We start from the raw sequence: 22,862 nt of genomic DNA on the forward strand, positions 1-22,862 counted from the left end.
GCAGGCATTAGTATTCTGGCTGGCAGTCTCTAAACTGTACCCCAAAACTTACCCATTGCTGCCCATAGCTGTCTTCCACATCATTAACCCATCGGTCATCCCACTGAACTCTGATCCCTAGCAAGCCAGCAGGCAAGAACCCATTCTCTGCCATGATGACAAAATAGGTGAAGAAACCTCCAAGGGCCTGTATCATACCTAAAGAGATAAGAAAGGATGATAAAACTGATGAAGCTACTGTGCAGTACAACTGTAACAGAAAGCAGTTTGCAGGAAAGAGACTTCAACCACCTACAGAATTACTCCTTGTGAGGCAGTCTCCCAAGCAACAACTATAGAAATTGCTCACACTAATATCAAAATCAGCCTACAAGCCTTTTGCTGAGCAGCTTCTCCTCCCAGCTTTGTAGAGTTACTTCTGTTCTGCCCTGTGCTGTGACAGCATGGTACTCAAGGATACAAAACTCCCTTTGCTCCTTAAACCTAGCCCACCCCAACCCTTGCAAAACACAGTCGACAAGGTTCCCAAGGCCTGCTGCAATTAAGCATGAGCTCCCATCCTGTGAACTGGGCATGTCCCTATAGCTGCCTTTAATCAAGGCTCTTAACACTGTGTGTTTAAAGATACACTGGAGAGAATCCTTTACTTCTAATTAAACTAACAATGGGATCTATGTTCTTGCTGAACAAGTCTGAACCAGAGCAGAGATAGCTGGTTGTCAGCCAGTTCCTTTACAGCACTATGTAATTAAACAAAATTACTGTGAAAGCAATTCAACAGATCAAGCTGCACATACCACCGCTATGTGTCATGGGGGCAGAATTATGGCAAGTTCCTAACAGCCTGAGGTTCTGGTTTACGCATCCCAAACCTCAACCCTACCAAAATAAGCAGAACAGTCACTGACTCAAGCCGGTGTATAACCACTGCTACCACTGAGTGCCAGTCAGTGCCAGAGAAAACAGAGCAGCTCACCAATCTGCCCGTAGGCCATGCTGATCAGCCGTTCGTTCACCAGCTTGTCTGTTTTGGGATTTCTGGGCTGCCTCTTCATGATGTCACTCTCTGCTTGCTCGTATGCCAGGGAAATAGCAGGGACCTTTGAAGGCGACAGGACTGCTGTTAGAACAGTTTCAATTTTCCACTGTATCTTCTGTCCCATGTTTGCAGCTTGAGAAACAGTACTGGCCAAAAGCCCTTGCTGTATCATTCAAGAAGGATCTCACCCCCTCCCCATCCCCATTTTGTCCTTACATGGATCTGAAAGGTCTTCAGACTCGAAAGCCACAAGACAGGGGGTGTGGTTTAAGTGAGTATCAATCAGTCACTTATTTCAAATCAGAACATTACAGAAAATTGTATTTAAGCATTTTCCTTTCACCTATCCTTTCTTTAGGGTACCCAAGAACACCCACACTTCTTGAGACAAGGAAAGACATTCACCATGTCAGTGCCCAAGTCAATGCAGAGGATAGTGACTGTTCCCAGTGGAAGGGGTATGTTTGCAATTATGAAGATCAGGAACGGTGTGATTTCAGGAATGTTACTGGTCAAGGTGTAAGCAATAGACTTCTTCAGGTTATCAAAGATCAGACGCCCTGGGACAAGGAAGAGAGGTCAACATAATTCTCAATTATCAGCAGAAGGCATCCAAGTAGCTCATAGGCAGCTTCAGTGGTAACACTGAAAGGCAAAATTCTAGTGCAGCTAACTGGAGAGTTGTGTGCCCCATGCAAGGCATCACATATACAGGGTAATATTTTTGGTCCCAGCAGTCAGGGTTCAGTATGATGCTATAGCCTGGTTTCTCAAGATGATTAAAAACCCCTGGAGGTACCCCCTGTTCTGCTCCTGCTTGAGAGCTATTGTTCCATAAGGAAGGAAAATGTGTCAGACTCAGCTGGCACAAGATGACTGTAAGGTCAGTGTTACACAAAAGGACAAAGCAGCTTTTGAAACTCAGCTGCTTCCTACTGTTACCCATCCCAAAGGATTGTGCTGGCCCCATGGAGAATAGACTTTGAAGGAAGAGGACAGTGCTGCTCTCCTTGAAAACACTTGTCATAGAGTTAAGCTCAAATAAAGAACTCCAAACATCTCTATTTCAAAGGGAATCACTAAGTAACACTGCTGAAACGTGCCACTTCGCCATCACTGTGCACAAGTGATAAACTCACCTTCTTCAACCCCAGTGACAATGGAGGCAAAGTTGTCATCCAGCAGAATCATGTCAGCTGCCTGCTTGGAGACATCTGAGCCAGCAATACCCATAGCAACACCAATGTCAGCTTTCTTCAGGGCTGGGGAATCATTCACACCATCTCCTGTGACTGCTACAATGGCACCCTAGTCACAAAGGGAGGGACAGAAAAGACTAATCAACATAGAAATTTTGAGAGGGAAAAGTTTTCCTTTGTCCTTCAGGAGATGAAGCATAAAAAAATTATTTCACTTCACTGTCAAGAAATGTCATTTTCTCCTTGTTCTCTCCTCATCCCTTTCCCCCTTCTGAGCAGGCTCAGAGAACCATGCTGCTTTCTCCAAAGGAGATGCTAGACAATATATATAATATATATAACAGGTTTTAATCCTCCCCTGCCAAGCACTTCCAGACCATTTAGAAATTAAGTACATTAACATGAATCATGGATCAGAATAAAGCCTCAGAACAAACTCAAGATGTTTTCCTGCAAGACACTTATATTTATGCAATTAGAGCACCCCAACTTCATCAGCTGAAGGCTGCTCACAGACTCAGATCTAGTCTGGCCCTTTATCTGATGACACTGAGAAGACTAAGCTCTACCACTTCAAAAGGCAGCAGACTGGTAGATTTTTGTGTCTGGAGATCCATCTGAAAGGAACCTTGACTCCCTCTCTTTACCTGTCGCTGACAGCCTTCCACAATTATAAGCTTCTGCTGAGGCGATGTCCTGGCAAAGACAATTTCTGTATGATGAATCAAGATGTCATCCAGTTGCTCACTAGTCATGTCCTTCAAATCTGAGCCATGAACAACACAAGCTTTGGCATCCCTGCAATCAAAAGACAATATGTTTTACTTCTCAAGTTAAACTAAGTCTCTCATTATTTATATTTGCCTCAAAACTATGGCTCTTCAGCACTAGGGAAAGACCAACTCCTGCTGTGACTAACTACTAATCCAGGCAGCCTCTGCACAGAAGTCTGGTGCTCCAAGCTTAAAAGGTAGATAGAGAACAAAGAAAAAAACAAGACAGAGACAAGCAATAGAAAAAAAGCCCCATGAGCAGGCTGATTCTTTCTGCAACTTCTGAAAATGCATCAAGACAAAGTCTAGCTGTTTCCACAGCTTCTTGGACTCTGCAAGAAAGGAACCCAACTCAGGCAGCTAGCTTCCAACATCACAAGAGATGCTGTGGTCTTCTGCAGGCAATCTATTTTCCAACAGACTGATGATCTACACATAGCTAGCTCTTCAGAGAGAGGTCACACTATGCCAGTTCAGAGTATTTCACACCCTTCAGCAACAAAAGCATGCAATGTTATATTTAGACTGGTTTGGTACCCTCCATGCTACATCAAAATACCACCTCCCTCACCCAGCATACCATCCCTTATAGGTCTAGGACACTATCCACACAGCTCATGACATCACCTAGTTTAGACAGGGGAATTCCTTCCCCACCCTTACAGCCAGCTGCTGACCTGCTCAGTCACACAGCCCAGTGATCCCCAGCCTGCATTGCTGGGCTGTGAAACTACCCTCAAAGAAGAAGAATTCAACCACAATACTTGTCTTCCCAAGCAATTTAATTCCACTGGGTGTCTCTATTCACAGTTCATAAGCTACATGGCCACCCTCCAGCCCAAACACAGGCTGGGTCAAGCTAAGCAATGCAGACAGCCCAGCCATTCTGCAAACAGCCTGCTTATGCCAAAGCACATTTTCTGAGGATGCCTCAGTTCTGCACTACGTTATGAAGGCAAACATTAACCCCTAAGAGGCTGTTCTGCTTGTAGCTACTGAATAGTGTCAACTCCTACCCAGCCCAATTCCTGCTCCCTTTGCCCACATGCAATCAGACAGAGAAGAGGGTTTGAGAGGAAGAGGGACAGAACTGGGCTTTGAGTGATCAAGTTTATAGGTGGTGTTTGGGCTCTCTTCTCTGAAGAGTTAAGAACAGTCAAACAGAGTCTACTTTTGGTAGCCCATTCAGTCTGGATTGTGACTAACAGACTAGGCATTTTCTTTCTACCAAAGTCTTCCCATGAACCTGCAAGTTATCTTTAGATGCTTTTTTCTGCCTGCTGCATGGGACCAGAACACTGTGCTTGTGCAGGGACATGAACCAGCCAAGGCAAATGCTCAGCTCAGGTGGAAAAAGTCAGCCCCCTCAAAAAGACTTCACCCAGACAGCTGTTTTTCCCCCAGCATGGGCACAGACTATCAGGACAGGCAGTGATGGGGCAGAAGAAACTGCCTGAGTTTTCCATATATGGCTGTACTCCTCACTACTTCCCATGCACAAGAGATGTGCACTTTCAAGACAGCCTTATGAATTCTTCACATAACTCATGAGACACACTGAAGAGCCACAACATGCTGAGCTAAGCAGATGCCAAGCTTTCCATGTCTAAGGAGAGATGCTAAGTGATTATCCAAGGCAAGGAGAAAAGCAAATGCTTAGTTATTTGAAAGCTCTGGCCTTCCCCACTGGTCACTACCTAGGGTTGACTTGGCTGACAGGAATGTTGAGTCGAGCAGCAATATCTTCTACTGTTTCATTGCCCTCAGAGATGATACCGACACCCTTGGCAATGGCTTTGGCTGTGATCGGATGGTCTCCAGTAACCATGATAACCTGAAATACAAGCAGACAAGCCATGAAAGCCTTGCCTGTAATGCAGAGCAACACTACCAAAAGGCAGGATCCTTAGAGACTGAAAAGGCCACGTGGCTTTTGGTCTGAGCCCAGACACAAAGCAAGGCTGCAGTACAGGCAAGTAACCTGTACCTGTATGCAAAGAACTGAGGTGAATGGAAGACACAGAAAATAGTTAATCTTGAGTCAACAGATCCAGTTCCGTTTCCAGCCTGTGCTTTGTCAGTACTGTGGGACAGGCAGGACACACCTGAGCCAAATCACATGCTTTGGGACAGCATGCCATCAGTGCCTGCCATTGCCCTAACAGTTGGAGTCTAACTCATTTTTTCAGTCCACCAACATCCAACCATTTGTATTTAACTGAGAAATGAAGCCTGAAGTAGTACAAGTTAAAACCTGATCAATACTTCATTCATATTATAGCAACACAGACAGTAAGGGAAGCCCTTTATATCCACAGGTACAGAGCAAGGTGATTTTGAACCCAGGAATAAACTACCTTGATCCCAGCACTTCTGCATTTGCCAACAGCATCTGGCACAGCAGCACGAGGAGGGTCAATCATAGACATCAGTCCTACAAAGCAGAGCTTGTCTACAGGAAAGTTCACTTCATCTGTATCAAACTGGAAGCCTTCAGGGAACTGATCATCAGGCAGAGACAAGTGACAGAATCCTGTAACACATTAAATCCATGTTTACTCAGTTCCTACGTATCAGGAGGCAGAGAGTGAACACTCACTGCTTCTGCAAACAGCTACACAAGAATAACAGGACAGCATCAGAGGTTTAGCCATGGCTATCGAGGCAGGAGTCATGCCCATATTCTAATAACTAATAGCTGTTGCTAGGTGCCCAGACACAGCAGCTTGGTTCACATACAGTGGAGCAAATCTAATACTGTGTGGCCTCCATGGAGACCAAAGGTCCCAAATGCTTTGCTTCATTTTGATCTAGGCAACCCAGCTGCTGGGCAAGACAAGACCCTGTAGGCTGCATTTTAGATTAAAGGCAGGACTGTTCCTGTATCAACTGAAGTGACCTTGACTCAACATTATGGTTACACTGCAGGATCAGAGTACAACCCTCCACCTAATCTGTGGTGACTCTGTACAGGAGCATGAGGGACAAGTCTTTTCCAGTTTATCAAGGCTGCTTTTTCTTACCAAACACTCTTTCCCCGAGGCCTCCCAACTCAAGGTAGGCATTCTGAAAAGAATCCTTCATTTCTTCATCAAGTGGTTGCTCTTTGCCATGAATAAGAATAGTGCTGCAGCGATCCAAGATCCTCTCTGGAGCTCCCTTCATCACCAGCAAGTGACGGGATTCTGATGGATTTGCATTTTTGTGGATAGACAGCTTGGGTGGAAGAAATGAAGTGTTGTGTAAACATGTACTGTGAAGATCATGCGTAATCACCATCACTCAAGTGTGTTGTGATTACAGTCGCTCAGGACTGTTTGGAATTATCTGCTTTAGTTTTCATTTACCTGCACTTTAAGAAGGTTCACAAACTAAGAAATTACTATCCATTCTTTAACATAAAAGCACACATAGTACAATGCCCTTTTTTGTATCTAAGTTTCACCTGCTATGGTCATTTCCAAGTAGCTCATCCCTATTCTCAGATTTGAGCTTTTCCATCCTCTGTGTGCTACTGCTGCAGAGGCAGGAAGCATGTCTGGACTTTTCTCAGCATCTGACACCTTAGTGTTGAGGCAGCTTCTGAAGCTCCTCTCTTTCACAGTGTAACTAAGTATGGTTCATTACCTTACAGTCTTGAGGAGTCTACAAGCAAATAATGCATAGACAAGATCTTGATGCCAAAACAAGTTCAGACACCTACCTGGTACTTGTTGGTAGAATTAAATGGTATTTCCACCACTTTGGGATACCTTTGTCTCATCTCCTTGACAGACCCACAGCACAGTTCAATGCATTTCAGAAGGGCAGACTCCGAGGCATCTCCTGCCACTGCTCTCTGAGGAAAGAGACAACTGTCAAAGCATATATCCCAGTGACTTGCCACAGAGGGCATTAAAAAAGTGTATTCATCTCAGTTCAGTCCCAGCTCCTACACAACATGGTATGTGAGAGCAAAGACTAAATAATTCTATTATCTAGTGCTGACACAGACTGCATTTCAGAATGCCAGGCCTCCCCCACCCTAAGAGCACTCTTAGTCTTCTGGTGCCAAAGTCAAGAAGCCCTTGAAAGGACAGAGAAAGTCAGACAACCAAGTGCAGTCAGAGAAAGAGAGGATGGAGGGTAAACTTTGAGAATTGCTGTTAAGCTGCTTGCCATGAAGAACAATAAACATAAGATGACGACTCATGACATGAACACTTGGCATGTGCTTTCCCATCCCAATATAAAACCAGCCTCTGGTAGACAAGATTTAATCTGTCCATGCCTCCTCTCCCATAAGGTTAGCAGTGGTAGAGATTGTAGATAGGAGTTATCAGCCCTGGAGATGTGTATGTGCTCAAGGTCCTGTTTAAGTTTCCTTTGCTGCAATTTAAACCAAGTATTTCTTGCCCTTCTGGTATCTTTGTCCATGAGATATTTATTTTTGTTCATTTTTATACTGCTTTTTGGTATCTAAAGACTTTTCAAAACCCCCATCTTCCTCAGATGGGAAGAATTCCAGCTCTTTATCTTAAGTCTAAAAAACATGACCTGAAGTTAAGTCAGTGCTAGGGAAAAATAGCTTGTTCCATCATTTCTATTACTACAGCATTAGAACACCCTTGGGAAGGAGTTTACTAAGCAACATGACTAATATTTGACAGATTATAAGCACTGTACAGTGAATTTCAGCCCTGGCTGGGTCACAGTTCAGAAGCAGGAATCTGAATTGATGGTATGCTGGCATTTGCACCAGCACTGAACCAGCAAAAGCTTAAAAAGCCAAGACTTGCTAGTGAGAACAGACTGGCTAAATAAAGACAGTCTCCCATGACTGTTGCTCCTCCAGCTCTGGTGTCTACTTCACCCAGCTCCCAGAACCAGGTCTTTGTAGCTTTGAAGTGTACACATGCCAGAGATAGTGATTCTTGGAACTACCACCTCTTGGGAAATGCCAAGGAAGGCTTTCTGGTTTCTCCTAGCCCTGTCTGAAGTATCTGACATCCCAGACTGTAGATGTTAGCAGATGGGAGGGAGTCTGCTGAGGGAAAAAACGTGCCTTCCCAGTCCCATCTCCTCTGCCCAAAGCACGTCTCCCAAAGTGCTAGACTACACAGAATAAATACTAAGAGTGGCACATAGCTCTACTTTGCAGGTTCTTCTGACCCACAAGATGTAACCTCACTACTGTTACAAGAAGGTGGTGGTGGGGAACAGGACAAAGGTTTATTTTAGGAACTCACCTTAAGAATTGGTACATTTTCCTGATTGGCCTGAAACACAGCACGGTTGCAGAGACCTGCAATTCTGGACAAGGCACTCCAAGTAGCTGAGCTCTTATCAAAGGAAGCACCTGAAAGCAAAGTAATCATGTCAAAAGGTCTTCCCATCCAAAGAAAAGATCATCTAACCCCAAAATCCCACAGGCTTAAGTGCAAAAAGCCTTCACCTCTGAAACAGGAAACACTTTATGCCTGTTAGCACATTGTACCTCTTTCAATCCTTTATTCCCAGGTAGTTGATGAGCAGCTGATTATTTTAAGACCCAAGGGTAAAACAGCAACAGTGCAAGAGAACACTTGTGCTGTCCAGATTCCAGTAATGGCTGCATCCAGCAGCAGCAGAGGCCATCCTGACAAACCCAAGAAATCTTGGACAAGTAACATTCTTCCAGAGGGGCTGGAGCAAGGGATGCTGGGTTCCACCTCCAGGTTGTCTCACTTTATCGCCCAGGAACTGGACGAAATAATTCCCAAAGGAAAAACACTTAAAGAAAGATACTGCTTCTCCCATGCAGGCTTTTAACTTGGCTTCAAAGGAGATGACTTGAGCACACAGTTAACCAATAAGCCAATGTACTTTCCATGAAGTGAAATGTTCTAGACTTATTTCTACTGCAGCCAAGCCAACTGTTGCCAGGCCAAAACCGAGTGCTTCCAAATAACACTTTATTTATAGCTTATTACTTTGCACTAGTGTTGAAGACCAAGAACAGTAAAGCAGCTTTTTTAAGTGATAGAGTGGGTGGGGACAGGGTGCAGCAGCACCACTGGGAAACATTTATACTAATAATGTGCTGCTACACATTTCACAAGGTAGCTGACAGCTAGGAAGCTGGACTGTACTACACAGTTCTGAAAAGGTGTGTACCTCTTCTCAATTGCACAGCACACCAAGATTTCAGATTTTTATCAATATCTACAAGAAACTTCCTGCTAATTCTTACAGTCACTTCACTCATTGCTACCACTCTGCAAACACAGCCAGAACGTTCTGGGAAAATCCCTGTTCATCTAGTTCAACATGAGATACTTCCATCTATGTTCAAACCCAAGTAATTTATTATTCAGGTCAACAACTCTGCTGTCCAACTACACTTTCAGTAGACTTAATGATGAAATTTCATCAGATAGCTTTTGGCAACAACAACCAGGTACTCTGAAGTATAAAACAGCAAATATTTCCACGTACAGGACAAACATAAGGGACTGAACATTCAACAGGCTCAAATTCCACTGGAGTAATTCTGAGCAAAAGCAGCCTATATAGAGTTTAAGGATTAAATAGAATTGTGGTACTGTGCAAAGCTTTGTGCCATCTCAAGTCTTTCAATGTGCATTGTTGATCCTATCTTAGAAGTCCTTACACTGTGAATATCACTTGGACTGGAGAGCTAGAAACATGGGTTCTTAGAGGTCCAGATGTACAGGAAGCCCCAGGCATACCCATTTTTTAATTAAATGCCTCAAGTGCAAAGAGATGGTCTTACCACTCTGGTTCTCTGTAGTATCAGCCTCATGAATCTGATTGTCAAACCACATGTGTGCAACTGTCATGCGATTCTGTGTCAGAGTGCCTGTTTTGTCAGAACAGATAGTAGACGTGGAGCCCAAAGTTTCCACTGCTTCCAGGTTCTTCACCAAACAGTTCTTACGAGCCATACGCTTGGCTGTTAGTGTCAGACATACCTGTAGACAAGGACAATGCCAGGTTAGATGCACTTGTCGACTAATACACTGCTACCCAACTCACTGTGGGCACGGAATGACAACCAGCTTGTGTCCTGCAGTGACTACCAATCTCCATGCCCACCCTGCCAGTGCAAATAAACAGCAACTTTTAAGCCCAGCTACTAGACTTAAGTGACAGTTTTCCCCATCACAAAACCTCCAGAAGAGGACTCAAGGCTTCAGTCTCCTGCTTCTCTATAAAACAGCAAATATTTCCACGTACAGGACAAACATAAGGGACTGAACATTCAACAGGCTCAAATTCCACTGGAGTAATTCTGAGCAAAAGCAGCCTATATAGAGTTTAAGGATTAAATAGAATTGTGGTACTGTGCAAAGCTTTGTGCCATCTCAAGTCTTTCAATGTGCATTGTTGATCCTATCTTAGAAGTCCTTACACTGTGAATATCACTTGGACTGGAGAGCTAGAAACATGGGTTCTTAGAGGTCCAGATGTACAGGAAGCCCCAGGCATACCCATTTTTTAATTAAATGCCTCAAGTGCAAAGAGATGGTCTTACCACTCTGGTTCTCTGTAGTATCAGCCTCATGAATCTGATTGTCAAACCACATGTGTGCAACTGTCATGCGATTCTGTGTCAGAGTGCCTGTTTTGTCAGAACAGATAGTAGACGTGGAGCCCAAAGTTTCCACTGCTTCCAGGTTCTTCACCAAACAGTTCTTACGAGCCATACGCTTGGCTGTTAGTGTCAGACATACCTGTAGACAAGGACAATGCCAGGTTAGATGCACTTGTCGACTAATACACTGCTACCCAACTCACTGTGGGCACGGAATGACAACCAGCTTGTGTCCTGCAGTGACTACCAATCTCCATGCCCACCCTGCCAGTGCAAATAAACAGCAACTTTTAAGCCCAGCTACTAGACTTAAGTGACAGTTTTCCCCATCACAAAACCTCCAGAAGAGGACTCAAGGCTTCAGTCTCCTGCTTCTCAGCACATCAGAAAGGAAATAACATGCCATGGATTAACATTTTACTTAAAGTTGCAGTTCCCTAATCATTAGAACTCTCAAAATAGGTTGAGGCAGGTCACTTATGAGAAAGCCTAAAATAGCTCTGGCAATAGGGGTGCAACTTACTGGTGCAGGAAGTGAGCAGCTCTTTCTCTCAGCTATTCCCGCTACCCTTTTTCTTGCCAGAGGCTCTTATCTGGCTCCAGCTCCCAGCTGTTCATTCCCTAACTCAGTTGCTGCTCTGCTTCCTAAGGCTGCATGGAAGCCTCTAGCTCTGTCTACCACCACCCACTACACAGCTGGGCACTCCTTCAAAAATCCCTTCAGGAAACCTAACTTCATAAAATAAACTCTGCCAGCTCTTAGAGTGAAGCTTGCTGAATGCTCTGCCAGTCCTTCAGGGTTGGAGAGGCTACTGTGTATGTGAACAGTGTAACAGGAAGGTCCCTTCTCCTCACAGAAAGTGGCAAGACAAGTACAGAACTAGTTTTGCTCACTTCAGTTGTATGATTCCAAGCCTCTCTTCAGGTCTAGCTTAGGAATCCATCTTCAGTAGACAAACAGCTGCAGAACTTGACATTAAGGCAACTCAAGTCTGAGTACACTGAATTTACACTCCGAGGGAGTACCTACCATTATTTTAATGTTTACCTTCATGAATGCACAGCAAGCATGGAGCACTCCACTTGCTTAAGAAACATGTATGCAACCCATTCCATTGTTTTTTCCAGCTTCACTTACCGTTACCGTTGCAAGCAGCCCCTCAGGGACATTGGCAACAATGATCCCAATGAGGAAGATTACAGCCTCCAGCCACGAGTACTCAAGGATGAGTGAAAGGATGAAGAAGGAGACACCCAGAAACACAGCCACTCCAGTGATGAGGTGGATAAAGTGCTCAATTTCCATGGCAATTGGAGTTTTCCCCCCTTCAAGTCCAGAAGCCAGACTAGCAATACGGCCCATCACAGTGCGATCCCCAGTGCTAATGACAATGCCACGTGCAGTGCCTAGAAGGGACACGTTTCAGAAAACAAAAAACCCTTCCAAAACACATTAAGCTGAGTTTGTTCAGCCTGTCCTAGAGTTTAACAAGCTTTGTCCAAGATAATACATATAGGCATTCCCATTCTCCCACTGCAGCTTTTTTTACTCTCTAGCAGCCTGAGAAATAAATGGAGATAAATGCTGCACATCACTCTTGCATCACTGGTCAAGTTGTATGCCATCTCCCTTCTATCCCAGGGAATCAAGTGCCAATTGCAGTGAACTAGAGGAAGCCACCTGCAATAAATAGACAGTGTCCTCTTCCTTCCTTTAAGGGGAGGCTCATTTTCTCTCCCTAAGACTTCTGAGAAAGATCGAGAACATCCTTCAGTTTTGCTGGGCTGGGATTTTTTGGGCGTGGTGGGAAAGAGCTGATGGTGAGAATCTGCCAAAAGAGGACACAACAGGAGTCAGGCAGAATTCTACACCATCACTAAACAGTCACACCTTAACACCCTGTGGATGTGAAAAAGATGCTCTGGACTTCCACACAAAGAGGTCCTACCCCCTCACTCAGAGCTGCAACAGAAGTTCAGCCAGAGATGTTTGAAATCCCTGCTTTCTGCAGCAGCTGTATTATTTCTTATAGCTCTGCCTAACCATCTTAGCTGACACTGTCTTACCTGCACTTTAACACTGCTGTAATAAGGCAGTCGTGCTTGAGTCTTCTTTGCCCATTGTACAGTATTGCAGCTGAACAGGCAAAGCCTTTGCTGAGAACCTTCAATCTGCTCTTGTTTAGTAGAGGAGGCTACCAACACAGCATTTTCACTGCTTACGAATGCAGTTCAATGACTAGCAGTTTTCACGATTTAGGGAAGTAAGAAAGTCACGTACCTTCCACGCAGTTAGTGGAAAAGAAGGCAATGTTCCTGGTCTCCAGAGGGTTCTCATTGGAGAATTCTGGAGACCTAGTCTGAGGCTCCGATTCACCAGTGAGTGAGGAGTTATCCACCTGCACAGACAACAGTACTGTCATACAAACGTAAGCAGATACCTTCAGCAATGAAAGCAGATAGAACACCAGACACTCCCCCCACCCTTCTCTTCCACTCCACCATGCATTCACAGCATAAAAGACATTATTTGAAACCAGACTAATTATTCTTCACAATGAAGTTTTCTGACAGCTTATCCCTGCTGTACCTTACAACCATGTGCAGATATGATCCGAAGGTCAGCTGGAATTCTGTCTCCTCCTTTCACCTCCACTAGATCTCCAACTACGACACCTTCGGCATTTATGCTCATCTTCTCACCATTTCTGATCACGAGAGCTTGCTGAAAGACAGTATAGAAAAAACCTATGTCAAAAGCAACTCTTAAGAAGGGGTTCAGTCTACAGGACTATCTTAAAATAGTTGTGCTGCGATTCTATGAGGTTTCTGCTTGTACTAAAATGTTTCTCTTCAACACATAAATTAAGAAAAAAGTTCTATTTTTGCTTTCTTACTATTAAAGTTCCTTGATGCCAATTGTAAGATAAGTTAGGTACAATCCAGACTGCCAATGAAGAAATCTAAGTTTCAATGCTTATCACACCAGCTACTGAACTCCCCAGACTGTCAAGTATCCTATGAACGTGAATAAGCTGCTTGAACACCCAGTGTCCCAGGAACTGCCCTGGCCTACTAGCATTGTTGCTTGGAGTACAAGAAGTCTCATAGACCCCTAAAATTAAGTCCTAGTAATCCACACTAACAGCCAGTCCTTCTGCTGTTGAAGCTGATGTTTAAAACCGTTAATCTTGACCAAGCTACAGCTTCGTAGATCTCAAGGAAATTAGATATTCCATACCTGAGGCACCATGTTCTTGAAGGACTCCATGATCTTGGAACTTTTTGCTTCTTGGTAGTAAGAGAAACAGCCAGTAATGATGACCACAGCTGCCAGCACAACACCCAGGTACAGCTACAAGAAGCAGAGAAAGTGAGTCAGAGGACTATCTGCCTTAAAGGCTTCCAGTTAGTTCAGATAAATTGCTTGGTATTCAAGTGCCCCATTTACAAAGCATGGAGGTACTTGCAGTCTCTGTACATTTTGTACACAATGGCCATCCACAAGCCAGTGTTGTTAGCACAACATGAAGGAAGTCAGCTGTTCATTTCATTATGTGGAAAAACTCCAAGACACATTAAGCTCACACACTGAATTTCCCGTGCATATGAGAAAAAGCTTCTGGACTGAATGCTTAGAGGAAGTTAATCTGCTTTGAGCCAAACAGGCTGCTCAGCCTCCCTTTGAGGTAAACCAGACATTTTTACTTACATTATCTTTGTTGGCCTCTTCCTCCACCACACTTTGGATGCCATAAGCCAGAAAACATAGAATAGCACCAATCCACAACAGGAGTGAGAATCCTCCAAAGAGCTGCCGACAGAACTTGACCCATTCAGGAGTGGTAGGTGGAGGTGTGAGGGCATTTGGGCCATCACGAGCCAAAATCTCAGCTGCACGTGCAGGAGTCAAACCCTAGAAGAGAGGTTACTTTTATAGGCATTTTGGCAAGACTGACTGCAGATGGCAGCTCCAAATTTCTTCATGTTCTAACACAACAACAAGGAGATGCTAACAGGTAATGGAAATCTCCACACAGCTGTCAGGGCTCTGCAATGCAAGTGCAGGATGTGAAGGCTGAATGCCAGAAGAGGAACTACAGGATGTTGGATGCTACTTGAGGAGCCTGCAGCCCATGGGGCTTCAAACACTGAAGAAGGGCAAGACAAGGAGGCAATAGCAGTGGACTTGGAACTCTGAGCAACAGCCCAGTACAATCCATCCTATCAAATTATGGAACAGGTGAAAGCTGGTGGTCATAAAAATGATGACACTTTGGACTGGCCTTCCAGGAAGTTCAGCTTTCAGAAGCCAAGGCCTTTCACAGAAATGTGCAAGTCTCTGTGCTGTTATAGAGTAAAAGCAGAGTTCTTGCTATGTGCAGTCATGCAAAAAATGCATTAAACAAAGCAAAGAAGACCAAAGGTGCTAAACTGCTTCAGTGCTTCTGCACTGGACTTTGGCTAGGGCATCTGCACACCTCTTATTATGAAAGAGTAAAATTGTAGCTACTACTAGCCATCATTAAGTCCCTGGGCATGTGCTAACTCAGTAGACTGACTACATGTGCAATATAACAATATAACAAACATTTGCCTGTTTTCATAAGCTCCTCAGAAAAAAAATCCAATAATCACTTGACCTCAGAACAATTCAGAGGCAGATAACTGACTCTGTTAGAAACAGAGTCACTAAAGTATTACAGCCAGGCTGTACTGTGGGAGGATGAAGAAAAGTATTTGTGAGCTCAACAGTTCTCCCAAAGCCTGGGAAACTTAACTGGAAGAAGGGAGATTAAATAAAAAAGGGGAAAAAAAGAACAAAAAAGAAAGGAAAAAAAACCCAGACCACCCAGATTTCCCTTTGTGAAGTGCTCTGAGCTGAGACTGCTCCTTTTCAGATCAGGACAAGGAGGGAGGAAAACCAAAGTCTACTTACCCGACTCAAGTCTGTTCCGTATTTACGATGAAGTTCATCAAGGCTTAGCTTGTGGTCATCCTGAAAGACAAGAAATGGTTGGGAGAGGCGATGGCAATCCCCACAGGCTTATCAGCACAAGCTCAGAAATTCCATCCCCATTCCAGGTTTTCTATCTGTAACAGTTTGGCAAGTTAGCAAGACTAGAGGCGGCTCATCCTCTCTGTGAAGAGAATCTCATTCTGCAGTTCAAAAGCAGTATCATATTTAGCATTCTTGTGACTATTTGTGTATGATATGACAGCTTTTTAAGCAATCTTTGACTATGTGTCAGTGCAGTCTTTACACTCCCAGCAAACTATGTGAAGCCTCAGTACAATTTTTTCAAGGGGTGAGGGAAGAGGGGAAAGGAAAGAAACTGGAAAGGAATATAGGAATGTAAACATGATTAATCCTGTAATTTCACACACTTTTAAGTAATGCTCCTGGTTTAAGCAGTTGTCTCTTCCCCCAAAGAGACTCCTTTCCAACCTAATTTTCAATTGGATCATGCTGGTGCAGAGCAGTGCCTCCCTTAAAAGGTTGTATTGAAGGGAGCAGATGCTTTTAAGTTAGCATTGCTGCTGAACACAAAATCTGATCTTGGGGCAAGCTTCAGTATTTCTTCTCCCTAACAGAGGGGCCAAAACCATGAAAGCTCAGACTCAAAATCCACATCACAGGAAAAAAAAACCTGCATCATCATCAAGGAGTGCTCATCTAAGCTGGATGATGCTCAGGCAGATGTATATCATCATCCAACATTCACAGATGGGGATGGGAGACACCCCACAGCCTCAAACATGATTAGAAGGAATAATACTGAGGTCAGTCTGAGCACAGGCCAGCAGTAAATGGAGCTGTACAGACTCAGCTTCTCAGCTGGAACAAAAACAGCACTCTTACTCACATGACAGCAAAATAAAGCCTGTAATGCTGCTTATCCAGACAGTGCTTGCCTGGCTAAGGAAATGCTATGGGCAGTGTAGGCAAGCAGACACTTGGGTTCTGTGTAAAGAATCACTTTTGAGAAGTGATGTTCTCAGGGCCCACTGCGTGGCCACATTGATACTGAAACACTGCAGCATGTCTGTCTTGGAGACAGAGGGGACAAGAAAGGAGATCAGTGCCTCCAGTCACACCATGCTGTCAGTAAACCATTTCTTCTAGTCACATGAGGCAAAGGGCTCTGGGCATAGTGAACATTCTGAAAGCTGCTCTTTCGATGCCCTACACTCTTACCATTACAACTTCCTTTTTAAGCTCATCCATGTCCCTCTCCTTCTTCCCCTTTTTCTTCTTCGTGCCATGCTCTGATGTAGCAGTGGGCTCATACTTGTCTCTTCCAGCCTGCAAGAGAAGACACGGTACTGTTAGAAACACCTTACAGTCACTTTCCACAGCTGTAGACATGAACTATGCACATGAGACTGCCAAGCAGACAAAATTATTATGGTTTATTAAAGTTATCCCACTACAATAAATAAAAAGCAAGCAAATGAGCAGAAAAGTCTGCTCAAGAGCACCCCAATACCCAGATTACAGCCAGCCATTATGCAAGTCTAGCTAGGAGGAAAGTCAGCTACATCCTATTCAGTCTTGATTTGTAAGCCCTAGCTCAATCTGAAAAAGCGATGAAGAGCAGAAGAATTCCAATTCCTAAGTGCATACATATGTTCTTTTCAAGGCATTATCTCCTCCTCCCCGCTCTGTCTCCTACATCTTCTGGCAAGGAGCAGCCTATCAACTGAAGTAAGAGATGGCACTCTGACTGGTAGAATCTGGGGGATAAGTTCCAACACTTTCATTCTCAGTTTGGCACTCTAGCCTGGCTGGTTACGCAACAAAGATCTGCTTTCAATTTATGGCAGCTTGACCAGCAATAATGGTATACAAAGCAGAAGTACTCTTTTGCAGATTGAATCTGTGCTCAGTCCTGCTTATACTTGACAGAGCAGATGATTTACTCAAAGTCTCTAATCAGGTGGATTTACATTCATTTTCATTATGGTTAATTTCACGTTAAATCATGTAGAGATTTAGATCTTGTAACTAGGTAAACATGCATCTAACAACAAACAAATCATGATGTAGCACACAAACATAACTTAAAAAAACCTTAAAAAAGTAAGGAAGAGTTACAAGCAGAAGTTATGCCAAACTGCAATGAGTATAGACTCCCTGTAAGGTACCAAAACCAGGCACCCGTACAGTCTCACAGTGCAGTCCCTTCATTAAGTACTCCATACACTTCCAGACTCTCGTAAGCCTCCACTAGCAGCTTTTCCCTCCCTTCCCTTCTGCATGGGACCTATGACATCCCTGCCAAGTTTTATGCAAGGAGATTTTCACCCAATAGGATCCCTGAGAAGTACTGAGATGAAACAGCAGTTAGTGGCACCAGAGTCAAGCCATTAATAAGATTAAGAAAAGGTTTCAAAGGCATCGCCTTGCTTGATCGTTGCATGAACATCTCAAGTCACAAGCTGGATTCCTGAAAGGGATCTGGACACAAAAACTATTGTTAGGAACAAAGAACTGTCTTGGTAAGCAGCAAGCACAGGCATTTTTTATTATTCATTCAAAGAGAAATAGGGACCAAAACCAAAAGTGAAACTACATTAAAATAGAGGAAAAAAATTACTTTTATGAAAGAAGCTGTCAGTCACAGCCAGACAAGGATATTTATTGCTCTGAGAAAGCTCTGTGCACACCATTCTGCAGCTAGCGTAATGCATTTCACACGCACAGAAATCCTCTCTTGCCCTCTTCAGTAAAGACAGGCTTGGTATCCCCCATATCCTTGCATGCAGCTACAGAGCTGTGCAATGGAAACAATTTTTAATAAGTGAACTGTAGGCTGTTTGCCTTCTATTTCAGAAAAAGTACACAAAACTGTAAACTGACAGCATTCCTGATGTCCTCCTTCCCTGCACCTAAACTCTCATTTCACTTCATAAAAAAGCAAAAACCATGGAACTTAAACCAGCACAGTCCTCACATTCCAGTATCACAAGAATTTGCCACGGGGCAGTTCACAAAAAGTCATCATGAAGTGCTTCTCTTTTAGTCCCTGAAGGAAACAACTTTGATTTCTGCTAGAGCTCTCTCTAGCAGACAAGTCCAAACACAGGCCTGCACAAAACCCATGTTTCTTGGTTACTGCTAGAGATGAGAAGTGGTTTCTAGGGGAGGTGGTGCCTTGGCTAGCAGTCCATCACCTTCAACTTCACCCCTTTCACCAGAAAAGCTTGACAAGCTCTTGCAAAGAACTTCCTGGTTCTCTGAAACTTCTATAAGATGTACACCCACTCAGCTTATCGGGGGCAGCAGTGAACAGCCCAAGAATCTTAAGAGTGTTTAGCTCTTTCAGCTGCAGAGGCAACCTACAAAGTGGACAAACATGAATAGGCTCACTGCCCTTGTTCAACATTATTTGCTTAAAAAAACTGAACAAAAACCCCTGCAACCAGCTGCATTCAGAACAAAAAGCAGATAGAGTTACTTGATTCTTTAAGCACCCAGCTATTTGGGTTTTAATGGAGTCCATCTTGCTGAGAACCTATGAGTTCCTCACTAAAAAAAAAAAATAAAAAAAAAAAATTAAGCACAATACCTTCTGTTGCTTTATTACAGCATCTCACCCTTACAGAAAAGGTAAGTAGTACTGGTTCCAGTTCTTGCTATAGGGTAATTTCATGCAGTCTGAACTTCCTGCTCCATCATTCAAATCTGAACTTGACAGAGAGATCAAAGTCCTGCCCCTGTTCTGTCCCTTCAGGGCCACTGCCTCTCTTCTGGCAAGATGAACCCCACCTGTTCAACAAAGGCTGTGACGGCTGGCCTGCCAGGGGATAAGGGTTTCATCCCTACCCCTTATCACTGTAGATTTCCCTGTTCCCTTTTTCTTTTCCGTCCATACAATGAGAAGAAGGCCTATGGCACTCCAGGTACACATCTTATGGAGAATAATCACACAGCCTTAACACAGAGGAACATCTGTCTCATCAGAAATGTCACCCCTGTTGCTTGACTTTGCCTAGGAACTCTGACTCATCAGAACTGCCACAAGAAAAAAAAACAAAACAGGTTTTTCATTTTTCCATGCAAAATTTTTTTTTTTCCCCTTGGCTTAAGCACACAATTTGTACACATCAGTGTAAGTTTTATACAGCCTCCAGAAAATCCTATTGTCTTTCAGATACAGCTTATGGTTTTCCGCTCTGGACTAATTGAGCCATTCATGTCTGATGTTTTCAGCACAAGCAATGACTGACCAGGAAGCAGGAGTGGTGCAAATCAGCAGACAAACTCAGAAGTACCCTATATTCTAACATCACCTAATCCAACAAGAACTGTCAAGTAAGAGCCAAAATAAATTACACAGTCTCCAGAGGCATGGTCTGTTCTAGTACTTATGTCATTATAATCAACTGTGCAGAGAAAACAGAAAAGTTACTGTCTTGCTGCCTCATGAGACAGTCTTCAGTAAATATATTAACCAGATGAGTCATGGTACGGACTATGCCTATTGGACTAGAAACACCACTCCACGACCCTACGTAATCTTAGCAAGGGATGCTAATGCTTTCTCTGGATCCCTATGACTCCCTCCCAAGAGCTGTGTTCCATCTCCTATCTTTAATCAAAAGTCTAATCAACTGCATCAATTCAACAGATTCTCAGCATCTAGGAGGACAGACGGTGCAAAGCAGTTTTATCTTAACAGATAGTAATTACTCACCATGACCAGACTGCTGCTTCCCAAATTATGGAACGACAAGCTCTCCTCCCATGACAAGGGAACTAAACCTTGCAAGGGTTTTCATAATCAGGGTAAAAACAAGACCACCTACACACCTTAAGTCTTCTCTGAAAATCAGGACAGACACCTCTACTTCTGATGGAGCTGCTTGAAGACTCAAGTGCAGAGCCAACCTTTCAAATGCCACTGCTGCACAGCTGAGCAGCACTGAAAAACCAGGAAGGGCTATGTCAAATACAGAGTGTCATCTCCCACACTTCTTTGCGTAGAATATTAGTGCATCTTTACCATCCATCCAGACACCTCTAGTAGTTGTCAAGCACATGAACATGAGTGGACAGGACACAGCTCTCCCCTGGAGGAGCTGGTCACATCACCCACCCCTTGAAAAGGCCCAGGTGAAGCATAACCTGCAGTTTTCAGCAGGTCAGGACACTACTGGGCTGTGTGATTTCAATCTGCAGGTACAGACCATTTGCCAGAGATCTTTCACCCTGTTACACTGCTTTTGCAAAAGCATATGTTGACTAGACCCAGGGTTTATTTGGAGTAGGCTCTAGCCATAATAATAAAAAGTGGGCAATAAAAAAAGATGGGGGAGGAGGAACAGTAAAATATTAAGATTTCTTATTGCCCCAGATAAAGATTGCTTTGATTTGCATAATTTCCCCTCAGTTGGTCCATTATGCAATAAGCCTTCCTAGTTCTTGATGGGGAAAAAAAAAAACCTGAGGTTCAGGCATTAGCACTGACCTCCAGAAGCAACTCAAAGCACTCACAAACAACTGTGCTATGCCTATGCAGTGAGGGACATAGTGAAACTGTCTGCTGTCTGGAGACAGCTTCTAGACAGCTCTGAACAGAAATTAAATCCCCTCAGCATTCCTCCACCACATATACCTCCTTGGATAATCTGCTTTTTAGGCTAAATAACATACCGGGCAGCTCACTGCCCTCCCCTAGTCCTGTTACCATTTAAAGTAAATTAGATGCTCTGCTTGGCTTCTCCGCACAGCCACAGCAACAAGGAACTTGTTCTCTCACACTTACGCTTCTACATTCTCTTCCATCCCGTGCTCCCATGAGAAAAGAGGTTTCCTTTTCGGGCACCTCAACATAGGACAGGCACGTGCTATTCGGTGTTGCAACCACTCACTGCCTTTTCCACAGCTTTTCTCTCTCACATCCCCATTTTTCGGGGGGTCCCCAATCAGCCACACATGTTCTCACCACTTAACAAAGCTTGTGACTTGCTACCAGAAAGCCTGAGGCAGTTGTACACTGTTGAATTATCCCCATGCCAGTGCTTCAGTTTCCAGGCAATTGCTTTAATTATCCATGCAACCTATGAAACGTGAAATAGAGGCAAGACAGCTAACAGCCTTCTATATTATACAGCATTTGCAGCTCCCATTAGTCCAGCCAAGGTAGTCTAAGCCCCTGAAGCCTCTGGCACTACAGTCACACACACAAAAACCTAAGGCTTCTCTCGTGGTTTAAAGCATCCCTAAGACTGCAACAACACCAAATCCTCCCTATATGTTTTACCTCTTAAATGACCTCTTAGCCTGTTGCCCAACAGACTGAAGAACACCATGTTGGGCCGGCAAAGCATCACAGGGACTTCACTGAGGAGAAAACCCACCAAAAAAAAAGACCCTGAAAACCCACCCCACACCCTGCCTTTTCCCAGCCTGTTTTGCCATATTCCTGCAGCTCCTCTACTCTCCATGCAGTTATGTCAACATCACCGCTGTTGTACCGCACCCATGAGGACAATGAAAAGTCAAGTCAATGTTTGATCAGCGCTTAGGAAGCCTGCAACACCTGGAGGCAGGGACGAGGCTGCCACCTCTGCGACTCAAAGCACCGTCCTGCTTTCCTCAAGAAGCAGAGAAATCTGGGAATTTTCCAGGAATGCGTCTGAACCAAAAGTAAATAAAAAGTCTACACACAGCTACGGGAAGACACACGGGGAAGTATCTGACGGGGGAAAAAAACCCAAACATTCAAATAATAAAGCTCAGAAACTGGTCTTTACTTTTTCCAATATAAAAAATAAAACCGGAGCAACCCCAAGAGGCGTTTCTGCTTCACACATGGCCACTTGACCACAACGCCCAGCTCCAGAAAGTCTTCAAGAACCTTCGCAGACACTTTCACTTAGTTAAAAGATACCATCTGAATTGAGAGTTTATTTCTCTCCTCCTCCCCCCCCCCAACTTGGGTAAAAACAAGACTTGCTACGGAGGAGCAGGAACCGCTGCAGGGCCTTCGAGGAGGCCTCTTTCACCCCGAATGAAGAGGGCAGAGAAGAAAACCAGGGGGCGATCACCTCCCACCACACCCTCACCGCTACCCAGAGGCAAATTAAGCCTAATAAACGTAATCATCCCGGCACCCCCAACCCCCCCTCCCCAACCACATACACACAAACCCACCCCGCCTCCCCAGGCCCTCGTTGTCTCAAGAAGTCTAAAGTACTCCCAGCAGAGAGGGGAGCAGCCACGCTGCGCTCCAAAAGGACACCAGATAACACCCGCCCCGGGGGCC

At 44.2% G+C, this 22,862-nt stretch overlaps 1 protein-coding gene across 1 annotated transcript in view; it reads right to left on the reverse strand.

The window, feature by feature from the left end:
* ATP1A1 (ATPase, Na+/K+ transporting, alpha 1 polypeptide) overlaps positions 1-16,889 on the reverse strand; it is a 19,919-nt gene extending 3,030 nt beyond the window's left edge. Inside the window, exons 1-18 of the mRNA XM_009998214.1 lie at positions 16,787-16,889; positions 15,527-15,586; positions 14,300-14,503; positions 13,829-13,942; positions 13,178-13,312; positions 12,869-12,986; positions 11,726-11,994; positions 10,528-10,726; positions 8,240-8,349; positions 6,715-6,849; positions 6,035-6,227; positions 5,369-5,544; positions 4,709-4,845; positions 2,886-3,036; positions 2,179-2,347; positions 1,445-1,599; positions 977-1,100; positions 53-198 (exon numbers count right to left, since the gene is read on the reverse strand). Of these exons, the coding sequence (XP_009996516.1) occupies positions 53-198; positions 977-1,100; positions 1,445-1,599; positions 2,179-2,347; positions 2,886-3,036; positions 4,709-4,845; positions 5,369-5,544; positions 6,035-6,227; positions 6,715-6,849; positions 8,240-8,349; positions 10,528-10,726; positions 11,726-11,994; positions 12,869-12,986; positions 13,178-13,312; positions 13,829-13,942; positions 14,300-14,503; positions 15,527-15,586; positions 16,787-16,816 (2,625 nt within the window). The 5' untranslated portion in view covers positions 16,817-16,889. The remainder of the gene's footprint in view (positions 1-52; positions 199-976; positions 1,101-1,444; positions 1,600-2,178; positions 2,348-2,885; positions 3,037-4,708; positions 4,846-5,368; positions 5,545-6,034; positions 6,228-6,714; positions 6,850-8,239; positions 8,350-10,527; positions 10,727-11,725; positions 11,995-12,868; positions 12,987-13,177; positions 13,313-13,828; positions 13,943-14,299; positions 14,504-15,526; positions 15,587-16,786) is intronic.
* Between the last annotated feature and the right edge of the window lie 5,973 nt (positions 16,890-22,862).

Source organism: Chaetura pelagica, unplaced genomic scaffold (genome assembly GCF_000747805.2).
Source record: "Chaetura pelagica isolate M959 unplaced genomic scaffold, ChaPel_1.0 scaffold65, whole genome shotgun sequence".
Taxonomy (NCBI): domain Eukaryota; kingdom Metazoa; phylum Chordata; class Aves; order Apodiformes; family Apodidae; genus Chaetura; species Chaetura pelagica.